This window comes from Desmodus rotundus, chromosome 7, assembly GCF_022682495.2.
Source record: "Desmodus rotundus isolate HL8 chromosome 7, HLdesRot8A.1, whole genome shotgun sequence".
NCBI classification, from domain to species: Eukaryota; Metazoa; Chordata; class Mammalia; order Chiroptera; family Phyllostomidae; genus Desmodus; species Desmodus rotundus.
In genome coordinates, this window is record NC_071393.1 from 298,011 (window position 1) to 319,412 (window position 21,402).

The 21,402-nt window shown below is 48.7% G+C and overlaps 1 protein-coding gene across 2 annotated transcripts; it reads left to right on the forward strand.

The window, feature by feature from the left end:
• The first annotated feature begins 107 nt into the window (after nt 1–107).
• ANKLE2 (ankyrin repeat and LEM domain containing 2) lies at nt 108–20,919 on the forward strand. 2 transcript variants are annotated; one of them, XM_024566925.3, is made up of 13 exons: nt 108–402; nt 5,285–5,758; nt 7,701–7,904; nt 9,651–9,844; nt 9,920–10,108; nt 11,851–11,973; nt 13,462–13,528; nt 14,877–15,049; nt 15,955–16,061; nt 16,811–17,001; nt 17,389–18,010; nt 18,825–18,956; nt 19,379–20,919. In XM_024566925.3, exons 1-13 carry the CDS (start codon nt 216–218, stop codon nt 19,599–19,601), a joined length of 2,886 nt encoding a protein of 961 aa, XP_024422693.2. In that variant the 5' UTR covers nt 108–215; the 3' UTR covers nt 19,602–20,919. The 2 variants fall into 2 exon arrangements, with proteins under 2 accessions (XP_024422693.2, XP_071077958.1); XM_071221857.1 differs by lacking the exon at nt 108–402 and adding an exon at nt 2,623–2,755.
• The last annotated feature ends 483 nt before the right edge of the window (nt 20,920–21,402 follow it).

Sequence of the window (21,402 nt, forward strand, 5' to 3'; positions counted from 1 at the left end):
GGGGCCGCAAGCGCACTTCCTTTGCCGGGTCGCCGGAAGCTGGTGGGAGTGCCCCAGCCTGCTCGTGTAGCCGCGGCCCCCCGCCGGCCGGACCTCGGGAGTGGCGCCGTCAGGCAGTAGTGTGGGCAACCCGGGGCGCGGGGTCCTGAGGAGCGCGGGTCTCCTCGGCGGTGGTGGTGGCTGCGGCGGCGGCGTTGGCGAGGAGGGCGGTGGCGATGCTGTGGCAGCGGCTGGTGGCCACCGAGTGGGCAGCGCTGGCCTGGGAGCTGCTGGGCGCTTCGGTGCTGCTGCTCGCAGTTCGCTGGCTGGTGTGGCGGCTGGAGAGGCGGCCGCGGGGCCTGGGCCGGAGCGCGTCCCCAGCCCCACCACCCCGCGCGACTGTGGACCCGGCACCCGACCCAGGTAAGGCTCCTCCGCTCTCCGCCTCCTGGGCTGGCCCCACCCAGACCTGGGGGTGCTATTCTGGGGAAAGACCGGGAGTAACAGTCCGAGGCCCTTATCGTGCGGACGATGGCACAGCACTGAGGCCGGACGCCCGCGCCGCGTCTGTGGGCCGTTTTGTTTGTCTCTCTGCCTGTCCGAATCTCGTTGCCCGGGAGCTCCCTGGTGTCCTTTGTCTGGGCTTCCCTTCGTCTGGTGCCCACCCGTGTCCCCACGCGGTCTGCGCCCTTTCCGCCTCCCGCACCAGACTCGTTCTTGCGTCCCAAGTCTCCTTACTCGCGTTTCATATTTCTCAAGTGCTCCTGGATGGTGGAGGTTTTTTTTAACGAAAGCGAAATTGATTTTGCCTTGGAGTCTCGGGGCTGAGGGTGTCTTTGGGGATAACGCCTGGCAGTTTGGAAAGTAGCCCCGAAAAGGCCGGCTCCGTGGGGATGACCCTGGTTGTGGGCAGATCCCAGCGGGGATGTCGTCTGTGGCCACCGGGTCTAGACCGCCGTCCGTGCTGTCGCGTTGCCGGTTCTCCATCTGCTCTCGCCCTTTAACAAAGTTTTAGGTGGCATCTTTAATCACTTACTGCTCCGTCCAGTTACACGATCAGCACACCCTGGAAACGGTGCAGGACAGGCTCCAAGACTGAAAACCACCCAGACACGGGATGTGTGGGGCTGAGGTTCAGTGTCTTTTTGTATTAAAGTTTCTTTTTCAGTTTTCACTTGTCATTTTCAAATGATTTTAGACTTCTAAGAAATTAACAAAAGTAGTACATAGCACAGAAACACATGGAAAAAGACGTTCAACACCACCAGTCACTGGCCAAGTACTAATAAACGTACAGTGGGGTATCACTATACTCCGTTAGAATGGCTAAAAAAAGAAGCCGATATTCCAAACACTAAGACACAGGGTCTCATTTACTGCTGGCTGGTGGAAATGTTAAATGTGTGGCCACTCTGAAAACAGGCAGTTTCTCAAAGAATTGAACCCACACTGCACTCCGGGGCATTTCTTCTAGAGAACTCATTTTCACTCAGAAACTCGTATTCAAATTTTATAACTTTATTCTTAATTGTCAAAACCTGGAATCAGCCCAAATGTCTCTTGAGGGGTGAATGTTCAACACCCTGGCAGGTTCATACCAGGGGATGCCACCCGGCAGTGAAACAGCTGTGTCCCCACAGCAGCCTGCCCAGTGCTCGAGGGCATTGTGCTGAATGACAAAGCCATCCTCAGAAGGTCTGCAGCTTGTGACTTTATGTATATAGTATTCTCAAAGTGACAGTAGCGGTAGAACAGATCAGTGTTGCCCAGGGTTGGGGACAGCGGAGAGGAGGCTGGACGTGACTGAAGATGCAGCAGGAGGGGGGTGTGCATGGTGATGGAGAAGTCCAGGAATTGACTGTGGATCTCTAGGGGTGGCAAACGGTCGGGAATTTCATACAGAAACACACTAAGGAATGCCCCCAGAGACCGGCAAGACCTCTGTCTGGTGTGTGTGTCAGTTCCTGTTTTGGGTCACACACTGCAATGTTTAAGGTGTTGCCACTGAGGAAAGCAGGGTGATGGGTCCACATGACCTCTACTGTTTCAACTTTTTGTGTTTGTAATTATTTCAAAATAAAGAGTTAAACCTGTAGATGATTCACGTAGATTCCCCAATATTAGTGTCTTACACAGTCACACTACAGGTAGGGAGACCAGGAAGTGTCATTCCTGGTCCCCATCCTTTTTTGGCACCAGGGACTGGTTTGGTGGAAGACAATTTTTCCATGGACCCTGGAGGTGGGGGATGGTTTTGGGGTGATTGAAGAGCATTTCATTCAAGCTTGTCTTCTGCTGTTCGGCCCGTTTCCTAACAGGCCCAGACTGGGGACCCCTGAATCTTCACACCTAACTGGATTTCTTTTGTTTTTATGTGTCTATCAGTCACTCAGGGTCGGGCAGATGCATCCACTTTCTAGCCCAAGGGTCAGCACACTGTGGCCTGAGGCCGAATCGGGCCCCACCATTTTTGTAAATGAAGTCTCATTGGAACACAGTCATGCTCATCTATAGCTGTTCTTGAACAACTGAGAGACCTGTGGGTCTCAAGAGCCTCAGAATTTACGGCCTGGCCTTCCAGAAGTTTGCTAACCCCTGATCTAGCCTCCCTGTCCTGATTTGTAACCTCCTCAGGAGCCATGATTGATCCTTGCTGAGCCCGAGAGTGCACGTAGAGGAGCTTCCAAACCACTAACCAAAGCCACTGAAAACCACCTACCAGCTCCAGTCCGTGTTCCCCGGCCCTTCCTCGTCTTTGGCCTTAGTTTATAGTCAGGTAGGACTGCCTTTCTGTTAGTATTGAATAGACTCCTTCCTAGGTACTCTTTTACTACTTTGTAATACATTTGAGCCCGTTTGTTTTGGTTTGTATTCTGCTTGCCCCCCCATGTTTTTGTTTAGTTACTTATTTTTTTAGTGTGTTTCTAGAAGTCAGAACATAAAGTCATATTCTGAAATGCTGCTCTTCCTGTGCAACACCACCTGCCCCGCAAGTAACCGGTCCCATGAGTTTCTGATCCACCCTTTGGTTCTTTTGCACACGTGAGCAGATACCTGTGTATTGTATGAATATTAGTAACAGAGTGTACTTTTCGCAGAATTAAAAGCTTGTATTCCTTGAGAGCGTGTCAGCTGTGACTGATATTTGTGGATAATTTGTTCATGTCAAACTCATGGCATAGACTTTGCATGTATTATTTTATCTAATTTGCATTATAACCTAAGAAGGAGAGCTAGTGCCTCCTTTATAGATGAGGAAACGGAGACTTACAGTTTACATAACTTGCCCAAGGTCAGTCAGGGATGTGATACAGTGCAGTGTAATTGTTCTGTTTAGGGTTTGCTTAGTTGCAAGGACAAAAATCCCCTTTAGACATGTTAAAAAGGTGGCTTCAGAGTAAGGACACAGGAATAGTATGAAAAGTAGAATATTGTCAGGAAGGGGTTCAGTTCCTCTCTATTCGTAGCATCTTTCCCGGTGTGTCCCTACCCCTCAGACTTGGCCTTGCATGTGGCTTTGACCTGCCTTGTCCGTTTCCTGTCAGGTCCTTATCACTGAGCCATCTATGTTGCTTTTGTATCCAGGTGTACAGAGAATTCATGTAGAGGCTCTTCCTGGTGGAGTCTTGCACTCAGCAGGCCTCCCCCTTTTAGAGGGGGCTATGCATTATGTTCGTTGTTTATGAGACTGGTTCTGCTTTGCAAATAAGTAACAGTTGTTTTTGAAATCTTGCAGTGGGGAGAGGGCATTGTAAAAAGTTTTTTTGAAAAGAAATACACACAAATAGAATAATATAGTGAACCCCTTGTACCCATCGTCCAGCCGCAGCTGGAAAATTCAGTATTCTCTGAATTTTGTTTTCTCTGTCACTGGCCCCTCTGTCCCGCTCTCCTGATGGAGTAATTTAAAACCAATCCTGGAAGGCCTATCATTTCATCTGTAAACACCTCTTAAACCATCTCCTCCTTGATATTAATATTTCATATTAATGTTAATATGTCCATTTTATTTTATTTTATTTTAATCCTTGGTGTTACCCAGATTCCGTCTCAGGCTCCCTGCCTTTGTGCATTTGGTTCCCTGGTTTAGTATCTTGGTGTTGTAACCACTACCTGTGTGCTAAGGACTCTGGATCTGCTTTCCCCCCTCTGAACTTCTTGTCCTCTAAATCTTAGGCTTAAAAACTGAAGTGCCCGCATGGTGTGTGACGGGTGTTTCTGATGCTCAGTGCCTAAATCTTCCTTTGTTCTGTGTCTGACGTTCTCCGCCTCAGGTAGAATCACTTCCTGGGCACCTGGACTGGAAATCTAGGTATTGTCCAGGCCGACTGCAGTCCCTCAAGGCCCTCGCATGGCACCCGATCTGTGCACTGTTAAGACCTCCTGTTCCAGTCTGGGCCCTTGTCTTGAGCCCCATTAGTCACAGTGGTCAGTTCCTTGCCGATGCCAGCTGACCGCACTTAAACCTATGCTCCGAGGATTTACTTGCTATTTCTCCAAATGTGTTCATTACAGCTCCGGCTCAAATCCATTTGTTTTGTAGCTGTATAACTTGAACAAGTTACTTAGCTTCTCTGTTTTGGGTTCTTCATCTATAAAGTGGGGGTGAACAGTGAGTGGTGTGATACCTACCAGAGTTGTTGTTTCTATTAAGTAACTTCAAGTATGTAGAGTGCTTGCAGTAGCACCAGGCATGTGGAAAGATAGGCAAAAAATTAAACATGAGCTACTTGTTGTTGCTATGAGCAAAATGACTGCTAGAGCCACGCGGCCTCTCTGTTTTAAGTCTTAGCGTAACTTCTGTCACTCATGGGATAAAGTGCAAATGGATCTGTAGGATAAGTTTCTGGAGTTGGAGTTTTGATGGAAACTGTTCAGTTGCCCTCCTTGGGATTTGTTCCAAATTATAGTCCAACTAGCAACAAACGAGCGTGCCTATTTCCCCTGCCTGGAGTGTTAGTGTGGTCATGTTGTGTAACTGTGTTAGGTTATAAGATTCTTACCCAAATGAGCCAGAAACTGTATGTCTTAATTTTGGTTTTGTTCTGATAGATTTGGAAACAAAAAACATAATGAAAATTCTCATAGGGAGTTCATACACTCCAGAGAATAAGGAGAAACACTGGATTGAAATGAAACTTTGAAGCCAGCTTTTTTCGCCACTTTTTTCAAAAACTGATTTTAGGGAGAGAAAGAAGCATGGATTTGTTGTTCCCCTTATTTATGCATTCTTTGGTTGATTTTTATTAAATAAGAAAAGATATAGTTAGAGCCATCAAATTGATTTGTGTTGTTTTGGGCCTAGGTGAAATGACAATGGATGCCATCCTAGCTCGATTGAAACTCCTGAATCCAGATGACCTTAGAGAGGAAATTATCAAAGCCGGATTGAAATGTGGACCCATTACCTCAACTACAAGGTTCATTTTTGAAAAGAAATTAGCTCAGGCTCTGTTAGAGCATGGAAGAACCCTGCCTTCGCACCCTCCCACCCAAACCCCAGTGGGTGCCACAGCTATCAGCCAGAACACACAGAGGGCTTTGAAGTTTGCCATGGGGAGCCCGGGTGAGCAGGTCAGCTTTTCCGAAGACAGAGATTTTGGTTATGGTGTGGGCTTGAATCCTCCGGAGAAAGAAGACCTGAAGTCTAAGACCTGCTCGGTGCCCTTCAGTGATGTGGCTGGGGTTGACAGCCCCAGAACCATGGTGAGGGCCTCTGCTGAGCCACCTCTGTACTATGGGGTATGTCCGGCCTATGAGGATGCCCCAGCGAGAAATGGTAATATACTCGTGATGTTTTTTACACAGGGAGGGGGTGCTTTGACCACAGGGGTAAGGTGATCTTACAAATCCCAACGTTAGAGAAGAAAGAATAATTTTTGTCACCATAATCTCCTAACCCCAAGTTAACCACTGTTGGCATTTTTATATAGAACTCTAGTAAAAAAAAATTTTAATCTATATATAAATTTTTTTTTAATAAAAAATGTTAATTGGCTGGCTACTATTTGTTAGTTAATCATCTCCCTCCTTTTTTCTTTTCTTTTCTTTTTTGAGTTTTTATTTTTTTATTTTTATTTTATTTTTAGAGAGGGAAAGGGAGGGAGAAAGAGAGAGAGAGGAGTGTCAATGTGTGGTTGATTCTCACACACCCCCTACTGGGGACCTGGCTGGCAACCTAGGCCTGTGCCCTGACTGGGAATTGAACCGGCAACCCTTTGGTTCGCAGCCTGCACTCAGTCCACTGAGCTACACCAGCCAGGGCTCCTTTTTTTCTTTTTCAACGTAACCTGAACACACCTGTTACGTTTATGACTACAGCTGGCCAATGAAGATATATAAATAATTTTCAATGTCAAAGAATTGCAGTTTGAAACAAGTTAAATAGCATTGGAAAAAATTAATGAGAACTTGTTGATTAGAATGTAATGTATATGTTATATATACAGTATGTAAAATGAATTTGAAACTTTTTTCCTCTTTCCCACTGAAATCTTATTGGAAGTAATCACTTAATAACTGCTTTAGTATATATAGGTGTGTATAAGTGTACACTGTTTTAGGTTAATTAAAACATGGTGAGTAACAGTGTCAAGTCAGAAGGAATGCATTTTTAAACTTCGAAAGCTGCTGCCCTCCCAGAGGCGTTGCCATTCACACTGTGTTTGCGAAAGTCGTCGCTTCTCCAGTCTCTCTGCAGTACAGTATTGAACTCATGTTTTTCTCTAAAAAGATAAAATGGGTATTTTGTATCCATTCTGTCATTCATACTGCAACATACTGAAAGTATATTGAACTTTCCTTTCTGTTGCTTGCATGAGGGAAAGCTCTATCTTGTTTTACATTTAATTACTTTTTAAAAAATGTTTGTAGTCTATTTGTATTTATTTGATAAATTGCTTGATCATACCTATTGACTGTATTTTTTTTAACTTTTTATTTATTTATTTTTAGAGAGGGGAAGGGATGTGTAGTTACCTCTCATGCACCCCTTACTGGGGACTGGGTCTGCAACCCAGGCATGTGCCCTAGACCGGGAATCGAACCAGTGACCCTTCAGTTTATAGGCTGGCGCTCAATCCACTGAGCCACACCAGCCAGGGCTCCTATTGACCATTTTTATTGGCCAGTGGGCATTACCATTCTTCTGGTTATATCAGTTAAAAATATTTCATCCCAGTCTGTCATTTGCATGTTATGTATTTTTGAGAGTCTCATACAGAACTTCATTGTGATAGTTCCCCTAAAGAACTATAAGTTTAATTTTTATAATCAGAACTTTCTTTTTCTTCATGCATTCTGGGTTTCTTGGCATGCTTAAAAAGACATTTCCCACCCAAAATTATGTTTAAAATTCTTACATTGTTTTGCTAATATGTGCATAGTTTTAAAACTTGCTTTGTTATTTTTGTTTAGATCATTAACCCATGAATTTTCTTTTTTAATATGGAATTTTATATCCTTGGATTAAAAATCACATACATGTGTCAAAATGTATCATGATATTTATGTCCACACACATATATGATCAAGCCTATTGCGTTCTTTCGGCTAGCGAAGGCCCTTTTTCTTTGGGATTACAGCTATGAAACATTAATGCAGAGAGAAGGCAGACAGCGGGGGGGACAGCTGTTGACTGTAGGCACAGGGCCTTCGGTGTGGCTGCAGGACAGCGGCTCCCTTCACTCATCCTCACCTTCCGTCTGCTACTTCCCGTACAGAAAGGGCGCATGTTTACGAAGATAAGAAGGAAGCATTGCAAGCTGTCAAAATGATCAAAGGATCCCGATTTAAGGCTTTTTCAAGCAGAGAAGATGCGGAAAAATTTGCTAGAGGAATTTGTGACTATTTCCCTTCTCCAAGCAAAACTTCTCTGCTTTCTCCTGTGAAAACAGCATCACTCTCTAGCAGTGGTGCGTTAAAAGGTAAATTGTGTCTCTGTTTACAACTGGGCATTACTATCAGATTTGCCCAAAAGTATTTGGTCTCTCTTTCCTGATACATGGGAATTAGTTTTTTCTGCCTTTGCGAGAAGTCCATTTTGCCAGGGAGGGAAAGTCCAGTTGTGGAGCAGCTGGAAGAGAATGGGTCCTTGGGGCTGGTCGGGGGGACCCAGGGCCATGAGGGTAGAGGCGACAGGCTGAGTAGGCTGGGCAGCTACTCTAGGCCCCAACACTGATGAGCTGTGGGAGAAGCAGTGAGGACCACCTCTTCTGTCTTGTTCCCTCTGTCTGCGTCTCTCCTTGCTACCTGTTGCATTCAGGGACATATTTTAAAAGAGTTTATTTATTTATTTTTGGAGAGAGGGGAAGGGGAGAAGGAGAAGGAGGAGAGAAACATCAGTGTATTGTTGCCTCTCACATGCCCCCTGCTGGGGACCTGGCCTGTAACCCAGGCATGTGCCCTGACGGGGAATCGAACTGGCCACCTTTTAGTTCGCAGGCCAGAGCTCAGTCCACTAAGCCACACCAGCGAGGGCTAGGGACATTTTCTGATGCCAAGACCAGTCTCTTTCCACCTGAAGCTATACCTGCTTCTAGGACTGTGGTGCCAGCTTTGACCCAGATGATTGGATCCGTTTGGTCAGAAACCTGACCTCCTGGCTCAGAACCTGGTCTTGTGAGGGGACCTTTGTCAGCAGCTGTGTGCAAAGCCCTGGCCTCAGTCTTGTCTGCTCTTGGAGCTCCCAGCTGTCCTGCTTCCTAGGCTGGCTGGGGTTCCAGAGGCAGCCCCTCCTAGCAGACATTTGGCCATCTGTCCGGAGTCCCATCTGCTTCCTTTCCTTTGTCCCCGTACTTCGCCTCACACAGGTGCTTCTTACTTGGAAACCAGAAGGATTTCAAGCTCTTATGGCACAGTTGGCAAACACAAGGCCCGCAGGCTGAATCCAGCCCTCCACCTTGTTTCTATCCCGTGGCAGCGCCGAGCTCTCGCTTCACTGTTAGGGAGTAGTAAAATTACATTCAGCCCTTGGAAGGCAACTGCGAGGCTGATGTGGCCCCCAGTGAAAATGAGTTTGACACCCCTACCTTACGGGCTTCCCTCTGTGCTGTTTGCAAAAGTCTCCCTCAGGATACCTTTCAGACTTCTTCAGGTATTGTAATGAAACTGATGGAAGTCCCTTTGGCTCACTGCCTTTAAGGGTGCTCCGTGTGCTTTGCAGATCTGGGGCGATGCCAGTGGCCACATGCCCCTGCCCTGCTCTGGCTGAGCCCCCGCCCCTTCCCAGCTTTCCCAGCTGAATTCCAGCGGGCGGTGGCTCTTCGTGCACGCTCTGCTGCTGGACACCAGGGCACCGCCCTGCTGCGCACTCCTGTCTCTCCCGTTGCTCTCGGCTGGGCTGTAGGCCCCTGTGGGGCGGGTGTAGCACCCTCAGTGCAGCCTACGGGGGAGCTGAGAAAACGTTTGTGAAAGTAAATACTATTTTTTTCTTTTAATCAGATTTATCAAAGGACTATACATTATAGGTTTTTTCAATTAACTAGTTTCGGGGTTTCATTTAGTTGTTATATTGTTTTATTTCTTGTTGCCATTATTGGTTTTTTTCTATTTACTTCAACCTTTATCTTTAATTTTTTCTCTTTTATTTTTAATTCCTTTTCAAATCTGCATTAATTGTATATGTAATTTATTGAAGTTAAATGTTCTTAAATTCTGTCTCTTAAAAACAGATGGCTTGTGCTTATCCGAGTCAGAAACAGTGAACAAAGAACGAGCGAACAGTTATAAAAATCCCCGTACACAGGACCTCACTTCCAAACTGCGAAAAGCTGTGGAGCAGGGAGACAGAGACACCTTTTCCAGCCTTGTCTGGAGTAACCCCCGGTATCTGATTGGTTCTGGGGACAACCCAACCATTGTACAGGTGAGCTGGCACCCATCATTGTTGGCTTCAAGACTTCGGGTGACAAAAAGGAAACTCAAAACCTTTGCTTTTCAGGAGGGGTGTCGGTACAACGTCATGCATGTCGCTGCCAGAGAGAATCAGGCTCCCATCTGCCAGCTGACTCTGGAGACGCTGGAGAGCCCTGAGTTTATGCAGCTCATGTACCCCGATGACTCCCCAGACATGCTGCAGAAGCGCATCTGTTACATCCTTGACCTGTACCTGAACACGCCAGACAAGGGGGTGAGTGCACCGCCTCTCTTTCCTCCTTGACATCACAGCCAGCCTCACAGTGAGAACAAGACCCGTGTTCCTGGCTTTGAGTGTGTACTGCATCCCTGCATGTGGAGGGTCAGCAAGGAGACGTGCACCCAGTGAGCTCAGAGGGCTTGGAAAGGCGGTTGGGAAGGAGCCATTCACACACACAGGTCTGCCCTACCAGGCAGGGCGCTGTGACCCTCAGGCCACTCGGCTGCCGGTAGCAGTGGAAGGTGCCCCAGTGGGGAGCCTTGGGGAGGACTACAGCAGCAAGTCCGGGACTTGAGAAGCATGGTGAACTCGGGCAGAGAGTTGTCTGTTGTAACTTTTGTTTTGGAATATTGTCTTTTTAAAATCCTTTTTTTTTTTTAAATTTATTTTTCAGTTACAGTTTACATTCAGTTATTTTTTTTTATTGATTTGAGGTGTACAGCAGAGTGACTAGACTGTGTAAGTGATTTATGTGACTTACAAAGTAGTCCCCCTGATATGTCTAGTGTCCTTCTGATACCAGGACATGGTTATTACAATACTATTGACCATATTCCCTATACTGAATTTTGTATCCTGTGACTGTTTTTGTAACTGGTAATTTATACATACTAATCCCTTCACCTTTTTTTAAGAAGGCTATCACTCCTCTGCTTTTTCTTTTTCTTTTTTCTTTTTTTTTAATTTTAGAGAGACTGAAGGACAGAAACATTGATTTGTTGTTCCACTTATTTCCCACTGAATCCACTGCATTCACTGGTTGATTCTTATATGTGCCCTGACTGGGGATCGAACCCTCAACCTGGACATATTGAGATGAAGCTCCAAGCAGCCGGGGCCCCCTTCACCTTTTCATCCAGCCCCTCAACCCTCTTTCATTTGGCAACCATAAGTTTGTTTTCAGTGCCTATAAGTCTGTTTCTGTTTTGCTTGCTTGTTTATTTTGTTTTTTAGTTTCCACATAAAAGTAAAATCATATGGCATTTGTCTTTTTCTGACTGACTTCACTTAGTATAATACTCTTTCAGTCCATCCATGTTGTCACAGATGGCAGGATTTCAGGCGGGGTTGTTCTAATAGCTGAGTAGTATTCGTTGTACACGTGTGCCACATCTGTTTCATCTATAAGGGGACACTTCGGTTGCTCCCATATCTTGGCTATTGTAAATAATGCCGCAGTGAACATGCAGGTGCATGTACCTGTTCAAGTTGGTGATTTGTGTTTCTTCAGATGAATACCCAGAATTACTGGGTCATAGGTATTTCTGTTTTTAATTTGTGAGGGAAGCAGGAGTGGATTGTTTGGTTTGCAGTGGCATTAGCTGCTAGAGAATTTTCTCTGAGCACAGAGCAATTTCATAGACTTTGCTTTATTGTGGGTGTTGCCTTCATCTGTTTATTTCACATTTTGAGCATTGATTGTGAGACATCGTACCAGGCCTTGAATTGTTAAAGCTGCTGTTCACTGAGCAGTTTTCATGCCCCAGCTCCGTTATGAGCTCCCACTGGACCTGGGCACCTGGGCACTAGACACATGGTGACCAGGGCACTGTGCTGGGCTCAAGCCCTGGCATGAGGTGGGTATGTGGTAGCTGCCAGTATTCTCAGTTACAAAAACAATGTCTTTGTTTTCGAGGGCTTTGTTTCTTGTACTAAGTAACCATTTTCATCCTAAAGCAACCTTACCAGACAAAGGAGTGTAAATGAGAAATGTGTTCTTCCTCTGCACCTCTCAGGGCTATGATACACCGTTGCACTTTGCTTGTAAGTTTGGGAATGTAGATGTGGTCAACGTGCTTTCTTCACACCCTTTGATTGCAAAACGTCCACGGAATAAATGTGGTAAAACACCTGAAGATGTAAGTACCTACTGAAATGCTTTTACTGTGTAGCGTTAGAATGAGAGTATGTAAAATTGCAGTCTGTAACCACAGCCACTATGAAGCCGGGAGTAACTCGGACTCTGCGTGTGCATGTGCATGCTCACAGGCACCTAGAACCTAGCTGCTGAGGACAGGGCTGCCGCAGAGCCAGGAGGGGATGAGCAGCCCTGTGTGCTGGTTGTATTTTCCTGAAACAGGTGGTCAGTTTTCTCAGCAGCTCATGGTCTACTCTCTGAACAAGTTCTCTCTGTACATATCTCAGTTGGCCAGGGCAGGGCCAGAGAGGACAAAGGTCGTGATAATGGTGATGATGGTCACGGTGGTGAGGGTGGTGATGACAATAGTGATGCTGCAGAAAGCTGACAGGTTCAGCTCAGAGTGTACCAGGTGCTGACCTAAGCCCCACCCACATATTCCCACCTGAGGCATGTAGGCCTCAGCGTGCTCTGTGCTGGCAACTGAGCAAAATGTCCTCCCCTCCCCCCGAGGGCTGAGACCTGTCAGTGTCTGGGAAGTGGACTTCACCGAGATTGGAGCTGTCAGCTGACCTGGCCTGACCTGCCCGCCCTTTGGGAATGTGACCTGTAAGAACTCTGCTCTGGTAGCTGACACCTTCCTTGTAACAGCTGGGGTTGCATGCCTACTTTCTGGAGAAAGTTTAGAGTGCCCGTGAACAAGAATAAAATTCAGATAGTTCTACAACTCAGAAATTAACAGTTTTTTGTATATATCTGACTCAGTATTTTCTGTGCATATGTGCATGTTTTAATAGAAAATGCTCTTTGGTAGCACATTTCAAAAACATTTGACATCTCTCACAGTTAGTTACAGACTTAAACACTTAGTTGCACTCACCCCAGGGTGCACCGCACAGCCGTGTTGTAAGTTAGTCTCATAGGCTTCAGGGTGATTGTCTTGTGGTGTCTTCCTTATTTGAAGGTTCCTGAGTTTTGATTGTCTTCTGGCAAAAATGTTCTTGTCACTCCAATTCTTCAAGGGCTGACAAAGTCGATTCCTGTAATTGCAAAAAGCAAACACTGGTGTTTCGTGCTACATGGGTATGTCGACCCTGCCAAACAGTGGGCGCCAGGCAGCGGCACTCAGCCGCAAACCGTGTGCTTGTCTGTGCCCCTCTGCTCTGACTTGATAGTGCACTTGAAGGTTTCTCCAGGCAGAAAACTAGCAAATAGAGAACAGCATGAAGAAAGGAAATAAAATTCACCCAGAATCTCAGAGTTTTACTTCTTGTTCTGGCAACATAAGCTGTTATAAAACTTTCTGGAAGAAAGATTTTAACTGTTCAGGACACAATTTTTGGTGGCAGGCTTTATGAAATACTGAACATTAGGTACTATTCCTATTTGGGTTGACTTAAAAACTTGGATTTATAAAATTTTAACGTTAAGAAAATGTGCTAAACCAAGATTTTGAGTGAACTTCACATAACTCTGTTTTCTTAAATAGGTTATTTGTGAAAGAAGCAAAAATAAATCTGTGGAACTGAAGGAGCGGATCAGGGAGTATTTAAAGGGTAAGGAGGGACATCGGTGCTGGAGTGCGAGGCCCACTGCTGGGCAAGGCTGGGCAGCTCCGAGCCTGGCCGTGTGCAGGGCGTGAAGTGAGGGTTACGCGTGAGCTCCTCTTGGCAGCCCTCATCCTGGCTACCCTGTTTCCTGAACTCCCAACTCCTGCTCCACCTCAGTCTTCATACTGTCCCTCCTTTGACGCCTTGAGCTATTCCGAGAGACCAGGCTGTCAGTGATGTGCCTCACCCCTTACCCTCTGCAGACAACTCATGTGGCAGGTGTAGCTGACCTTTCTCAGGTAGATGCAAGCAGAAAGGCCTGTGTCTGAGCTCCCTGTCACCTCTTTCTGCGCCAGGCCCTGCCCCCACCCTTGGCAAAGCAGGGCAGCTCCTCCCTTCACTCCCTGGGCAGCCCCCACTTCTGGGGCCTGGCCAACCCTGCATCTCATCAGTCAGACCGGGAGCTGGAGTGCCTGCTCGGCTTTTGGAGACTGTCCTGTGGAGGTTCGCATTCACTCTCAGGGCCCCTGCTGCTCTGGTCAGGAGCTCATGGGCCTTGGCCTCTAGCTGGCAGGCTTCCGGACTGTGAAGATGGCTGGTTTTGGAGAGGGGCCATTCCCGCTGTCGTCTTCTGTGTTTCCAGGGAGTTGCAGGCAGTGCGGCAGAGGGACCTTTCCTTGTCACCTTCAGCCAGAGGTCGCGAACCTCCACTGGCAGCCTGTCTGTCCTCTGTCGGTTTCCCTTACCCAAACCCCCGTCGCTCGGTCTCCATTGACTAGACACTGCTGCCACTTCCTGCTTTCGTACATAAGGCTTATTGGCCCCGGACCGCCAGCCAGCTGTGTGCATGTTGTCCCCTGCAGCCTGGCCACACTGTCCCTTGTGACCTCACTGTGCTCTCCCTTTGTTCTTTCCTGAGTTCCCATCGCAGTGTCTGCGAGTGCACATTGGTTTAGAGGAAGGTGACCAATGATCAGAACGGTGACATACTGCAAGGGTAGAGACTTAGGGAGGGAGGTGAGGACGGACCTTCTTTTTAATGTTTTCCCTTGTCCACTGAGGCTGTTCTGGTTCACACAGTCCCGCCTCTCAGTCCTTTTAAGAACCTGGGGTGAGGAGGTGTTTACGCTGCCCTCCCTCCCTCTTTCCCCGCAGAGGTAGAGCGAGGGGCTACTTCACGGAGTCTGGCATGTCTGGCCTCTTGTGCAGTTCCTTCAGCTCCAGAGATATGCAGTCGTCTTGTTGTCATGGAATCATTCACGTTGTTTCTTGGGCTGTTTACTGGAAGCCCCCACATGTGTACTGAGGTGAGGAGCCGCCTCCGGAGATGTGATGAGCCCTGGTGTCCCCCCAGGTCACTACTACGTGCCGCTCCTGAGAGCAGAGGACATGTCATCCCCAGTGATCGGGGAGCTGTGGTCTTCAGACCAGACGGCCGAGGCCTTTCGCATCAGCCGTGGTGGAAGCAGCCCCATGGACCCCGTTCTGACCCTGAGAGCCTTCGCGGGGCCCCTGAGTCCGGCCAAGGTGAGCTGCTGTGGAAGCTTCTGGAACAAGCTCCTGGCTGTCCCCACCAGAAGTGCTCGGTGTTGTAGCCTCTCCCTTACAGTTGGTTCCGGAGACCAAGTCTTCCTGGGATCCCAGTGAGTGAGTGACGGGGCTTCAGAAGGGTCGCTGGGAAAACAGGAGTGTCCCAGTCCTGCTCCTCACTGGCTGCCAGTGTGGGCGTGGTGGGGAGCCTGTACCTCAGAAGTGACATGTACCTGGGCCACCCCTTCCCATGCCATTGTCCCCAGGTTCTCCCATCAGTTCTGATAGCCCTTCTCACAGGGCGTGGCCAGTCTAGCTGCACTGTCCTTTCCAGTGGTGCAGACTGGCATTGTCACAAGGAAACGTCTACTTACACGCTTTGAAGTTCACTTCCGCACTGAGCTGTTACATACAGTGGCCTATATAATCCTTCCTCTCGTTGAAAACATTCTGAATAGTTAACCTGCAACTATGAAACATCTCCAAAAACAGGTGGTATTTGTGGGATTAGCTTCAGCTGTATAAAACATAAAACTCTATTGGGTAAAAAACGTGGTCATTAATTTTTCTCTTGCGTGGCAGGAAATGGAACCTTGGAGACCTCTGGGTGGCCGGTCAGTGCTATGCTCCTCAGGCAAGGCCTCCTCCTCCTTGGGCCTCCTGGTGCAGCTCCAACCCCACGCCCCACCCAGGGCCACAGGGAATGCGAAGGGCTCCTTGCCCCCACACCTCGGTTAGAATGTAGCCCTATGGTCTCTCTCAGCTGCAAGGCAGGCGGGCATGTTGTCTAGAGGAGGGGAAGGATGCCGGGAGCACCCAGCTGGCCCTGTGATGCTGGTGGGTCTTCACGTTTTCCAGCAGCTTGGATGCATAACACAGCTCGAGATGTGTTCTCTTCATAGGCAGAAGGTTTTCGCAGACTCTGGAAAACCCCGCCTCGAGAGAAAGCGGGCTTCTTTCACAGTGTCAAGAAGTCCGATCCAGAAAGAGGCATGGAGAGAGCGGGAAGGTACTTAAAAACTGCGGGTGGAAATGCCAGTGACATCCGCTTCGGAGCCAGAATTCCCAGGAAACATTTACCAGACTGTCCCAGCCTTTTCCCGGAGCTCTGGTCCCCTTAGGCCTTGCACACACTGCAGCCCCTCCCCAAGTCATGCAGCCCGTGTCTGAGGGATGGATAGGGTTTGAAAGGAGGTGCCCGCGTTGGGTGCTTCCTTGGCAGTGAAGGAGAAAATAGAACACAGGGCGTTCAGGGTGGCTAGAAACTGCCAGGAACAGGGAGCTCAATTACAGAGGAATCAAATAAAGCACCGTTGAATTGATTTAGAATTTTTTATCAAAATATGTGCTCAGTTTCAGGTTTATAGCTTGAACTTGAAAAGGACTTGTAAATTTTTATGTGCCTGGCTAAAGCCAGAATCTCATCGTACTTTATATCACTGTTTTATAAAAACACAAAGGTCTGTCTGTCTGTGGTATTGTGCTGTTTCGCCTTTCACCTGTACAGTTTGTTGGTAAAGCTGTGTTTGGTTGTGGTCTCCTTCCACCCCAGCGACTGGCTCGTTCTATCCCATCAGAGCTCCACGAGGGAGCTGCTCCCCTGTGTTAGAGGACACAGGGTCCTATCTTAGCCCCAGGTTTAGGGTGAAATGAAACTGTAACCAAGATTCCTGCCTTAGCTGGCTATTTTCTGTTGTCAGTTCTGGGAGTTTTGTTCCGGCCTCACAACTGATCACTTACGCTTTATTATTCTTACAGGGATTTGGCCCACGACCTTGGGTACCCCTGGGTTGAGTACTGGGACTTCCTGGGCTGCTTTGTCGACCTATCTTCCCAGGAGGGCCTGCAGAAACTGGAAGAATATCTCACGCAGCAGGAAGTGGGCAGAGAGGCCCCACAAGACACAGGAGAAAATGAAGCCCGAGTTCAGGAGAACCCCTCTGCTTTCGGTAAGGACATGGGTGGTGTCCCTGCACTCCTGTGACCTGGACCCCGCCCTGTGGCTGTGGACCCAGAGCACGTCCCTGCGAACGCAGGGACGCCCGCCGCTCCTCTCTGCCCATCATGTTCTCGGCACCCTGTGTTCTCACAGATTAGACTAGCCTGCCCTGCCTGTGGCTGCCTTTGGCCTTGTCCTCCTCCTTATCTTCCTGGAGGCTCTGTTTGTGTTTCAGGGTCCTGCTTGCCCTCTCCCTGGAGCACGGCGGGTGGTTTAGTCTTGTGTCTGCGGAGGCTTTGAGGAGGGACCGGTTGGCCATGGGGTCTGCACTGTGCTGCATGCGCATTGTGCAGACTCCATTATCGGGCCCTGAGGGGCCGCTCTATCTCCCTCACAGGCTGCCATGGAAAGTGCAGCACCTCCACCTCTGAGGAGGCCTTTCTGAGCGAAGACAATGTCATGAGCTTGGAAGAGATGAAAAATCGACAGAACACAGCTCGAAACAACAGCCAGCCCACAGTTGAGGCTTTCAGAGACTTGGGCTGTAACATCCTTCCCTTGGAGCAGAGGACCTGTCCCCCCAACAACAGAAATGGGCGCTGCAGCCCCCTGAATGGCAGCAAGACCCCAGGAGGGAAGACGACAAGGGCCGCAAGCGGGGAGGAAGCCCTCCTGTCACCTGTCTGCAGTTTGACTGGGGAGTTCAGTAAGCTCCGTTTGCAGAATCTAGGAAGCAGCCCTTCTAAGACACCAAATAAAAGTAGGAACACGAGAGGTGAGAAGATCCTCACATCAGGAGAGGATGCAGTGGACAGCGACATGTCAGAGCCTCCTGCTGCCGACAGACTCGGAAACGGCCAAGCAAGGACAGAAAGCGAGATGTCAACAGGGATTGCCAACACGTGCCTGGATCCCCACAGTCCTGGACACGAGGCCCAGCACGGCTGCACTTCTGCATCCTCGGAGCACACAGGGGTCCCCACCACGGAGGAGCCTGTCTGGAGGCTCTTCCTTTTTGGGTATGTGTTGGGGGTGGTGTGCGGGGAGACGCTGTAGGACGGGTGTGAGGCTCGATGACGTGGAGTCGGGGAGTGAGTGCGTGTGACCGTTTTCCTCTGCCCACAACCTGGCTGCACGTGCACCTCTCGTTCACGTGTGTCGTGTATGTAGTTGCTTGAGACTCTTGGTCTCTCTCAGCTGGATCTTCAGGTTGGTGGGAGACACGTCCTTTCCAGTTTGTCCTTGTGTTGCTGTTGTTCCTGGGAAGGTAGACATCCCCAGAATGACTGGGACTGTCCTAAGAATGTTGCTTGTTTTAGGAAGAGAGATCTGGGAGCCAGTCCCCATCTCCAAGGTGGTGGCCTGTCCCAGATCGATGGTTCTCTGAACTGGAAATATAATTGCATTTTCATGGCAGGGCAGGTCCTGGGGCACTCTCTCCCAGGCCAGCATGTCCTTTCTGCCACCTTAGCCTTGGCCCCTCCACGGGCTGGGCTGTGCCTGACAGCTGGTGCTTAAGGTGATGGTGGGGGACCAGCATCTGCACCTGTGCTGGGTTTGTGAGTTAAGGATGCAGCGCTTTGCTCTGGCAGGGTAGCTCAGTTGGCTAGAGTGTCATCCCGCTATGCCAAGGTTGCAGGTTCAATCCCCAGTTGGGGAACATACAAGAATCAACCACTGAATGCATAAATAAGTGGAACAACAAATTGATATTTGTCTCCGCCGTGCCCCCAAAACCCATCAATCAACAGAAAAAGAAATGCAGTGCTGTTAGAATTCTGTTTTTAATCACACGTGTTTCTCCGTTTCCTCTTCTTTTGTAATGCCTTCTAGAGAGGAGCCGTCTAAACTGGATCGGGATGTTTTGGCAGCTCTGGAGTATGCAGACGTGGACCCTCGGCAGTACCCTGCAGTGCACAGATGGAGGACTGCTGTGCTGCGCTGCCCGCCCTCTGCCAGACAGAGGTACACGTGGGCTCCAGAGCCTGCTGGCACTGGAGTTTGGAACAGCCCAATTCTGACCCGCATGCATGTAGTGGTTCCCCCGCGACACTGGACAAGCTAGTGTCTAGCTCCCTGACATGCGGCCATGGCTGGGGGCACCTCAGAGGAGGGGTCTGCAGTGTATGGAGAAGCCGAAGGGGTGCTGCCGACGAGGGAATATGGGGGGGCACCTGGGGTCCCTGGTCATGGTCAAGTGGGATTTATGTAGACAATCAAACAAGCTCTTAAACTTCAACGCCTATGTTCTGAGGTTCTAAGGGCCTCTCATCGGAGCCACAGTGGTCCTTTGGGCTCAGGACCAGGAGCCCAGGACCTGTTATGGCCTCTAATCTCCCCACACACCGCCCCCATCTGTACTGACAGATCTTTCTTGGTTTCCTCAGTTGGCCAAGTCCTGCGATAAAAGGAAAGTTGACATCTCAACAGCCGGATCTCAGTTGCCCTCCCAGCTGCAGCCCAGGGAGAAGTGGTCCCTCAGGAGGAAGCCCCAGGAAGCCGGGACTGGCCCCCCACTCCCCCCGCCTGGGCAGCCCTGGGCGCTACAGCCCTGCCAACGAGGGCCACTTCCGCAGGATGGTGCGCTTGGCCCAGCTCGCATCCTTATAGGGCTGGTGCTCGCTGCGCGGCTCTTGCTTCATTTTTAAAGAAAGAAGGATAACGTGTTTGTTGCTAAAATTCACAAAAAAAAGGATGTATTCTGATTAATTTATTAATCGTCATTTTGAGAGTTTTTAAAAGCATTTTAAAAAATGCAAATGTTCTGCATAAAGTTTATATTTCTGGTACTCTGGGAGAAGTTGACGAAAGCAAACTCAGGTACCAGTATTTTGAAATCTGTCAATGTGGTAGTGACTCAGACCCGGGTTACTGTCCTGGTCACATGTGTGATTGACTGGGAGCCAAGGCCACCTGTGTTCCCACAGACCACCACCCGTGCCCGGAAGCGGGGTTGGCCACGCCAGGAGCAGCCCCCTACTGGAGCCACCTTGCTGCAACTCAGTTCTGGACACTAAGGTGAATTGTGTCCACCTTCCTTTTTGGGGGGGTGGGTTTACTTTCAGGTTCCCCTTGGTTGAGCAGAGGTAAAGCTTCTTTTTCGGACACAGCCAGTGGCCCTGGGAGGCCTGTGTGTGCCACGCAGGGCTGGGCAGCAGCCCTGATCAGTGTGCTCTGCACCAGCTCGGAGCCCACGTGCTGTCTGTTGCCAGGGCGGTGGGGATGGGGTGCGCAGCCAGTTGTTTCCTGGCTTTGAAGTGATCTCGTAATGTTTCAGAATTTATTTAGAATATTTTGGAACTTACTTTGGTTGGATTTCTGTTAAAAATGAGTCACGTTCTAGTACAGAAATGGGAAGTTGACTTTTGAGGGGTTTGAGACTGGTTCAGTTATTTGAGTGCGGTTTATTTTAGCCCTGCCCCCCCGGGTCTCAGTGCAGAGTGGGAGTCACGCTCCCAGTGCCGCGCCAGATGCCCAAGGACAGACAGCACGGAGTGACAGGCACCGCTCACAGAGCCGTGGTCTGTGAGCGTCCAGGGTAGAGACCACCTGAAAACTACTAGCGCTTTTGCTAAACTTCAGTGCCTTCTGTAAATGATTTTTTATTTTCCTGAACTTGATTTTTGAGAATGTGCAGTGATGCTAAGCTACTCTTTCATTCACAAAAATGGATTTCTTTCAAATCAAGGTGTAGATTTAAAATTTCTAATCGTTGTTACACAAGGTGTTTTCGCATGTAGTGTGGCCGACAGTCTGTGTAAGACAGATGATGTTCTGTTGTAAACTCCAGTGGCTTTTTAAATGGCCTCTTTGTTCTCAAAAGAAATCAGAGTAGACACACTCACAGTGCGAATCTGTCTTTTCTAGGCTCTTACTTTACTGTCCTTGTGTTGCTGTAAATGCAAATTAAAGCAGTGTTCTGCCCTAATTCTGTCGACTGCGGTTCCTGTTTCTTGAAGTTTCGCCTTTGTTCCCCATTTGTTTCTATCGGGCAGCCAAGTCCCAGTGAGACCTCCAGTGACGATGTTCTTTTAAAACCAGGTAATGAAATGAATTATTTCTACAGCCACGTAGCAATGATTCTAAGATTTCAGAAAGATCTCTCACCTGTGTGTGACCAGGCAAAATGCTGTCTTTAGTCCAGTCTTAAGCAACATTCAGTGAGACTGTTGATCCGTCATCTCCTTGCTGTTTTGGCCCTTTCATTCCTAATGCAGTGGTGAACGACGTTCTGGCCTCAGTTAAGTCGGCATAGGTTTCCTAGCTGCACTTTGTGATGCTGACAATTGCTGTGTGACTCCTGCACTTGGAAAGAGGTGACGTGAACCCCTCTGCAGTGGGGTGGGGTGCTAGGCCTGGGAGGCTCCATGTTGTGGAGCGACTGCCATCCCAGCCACCAGGCCCTGGACAG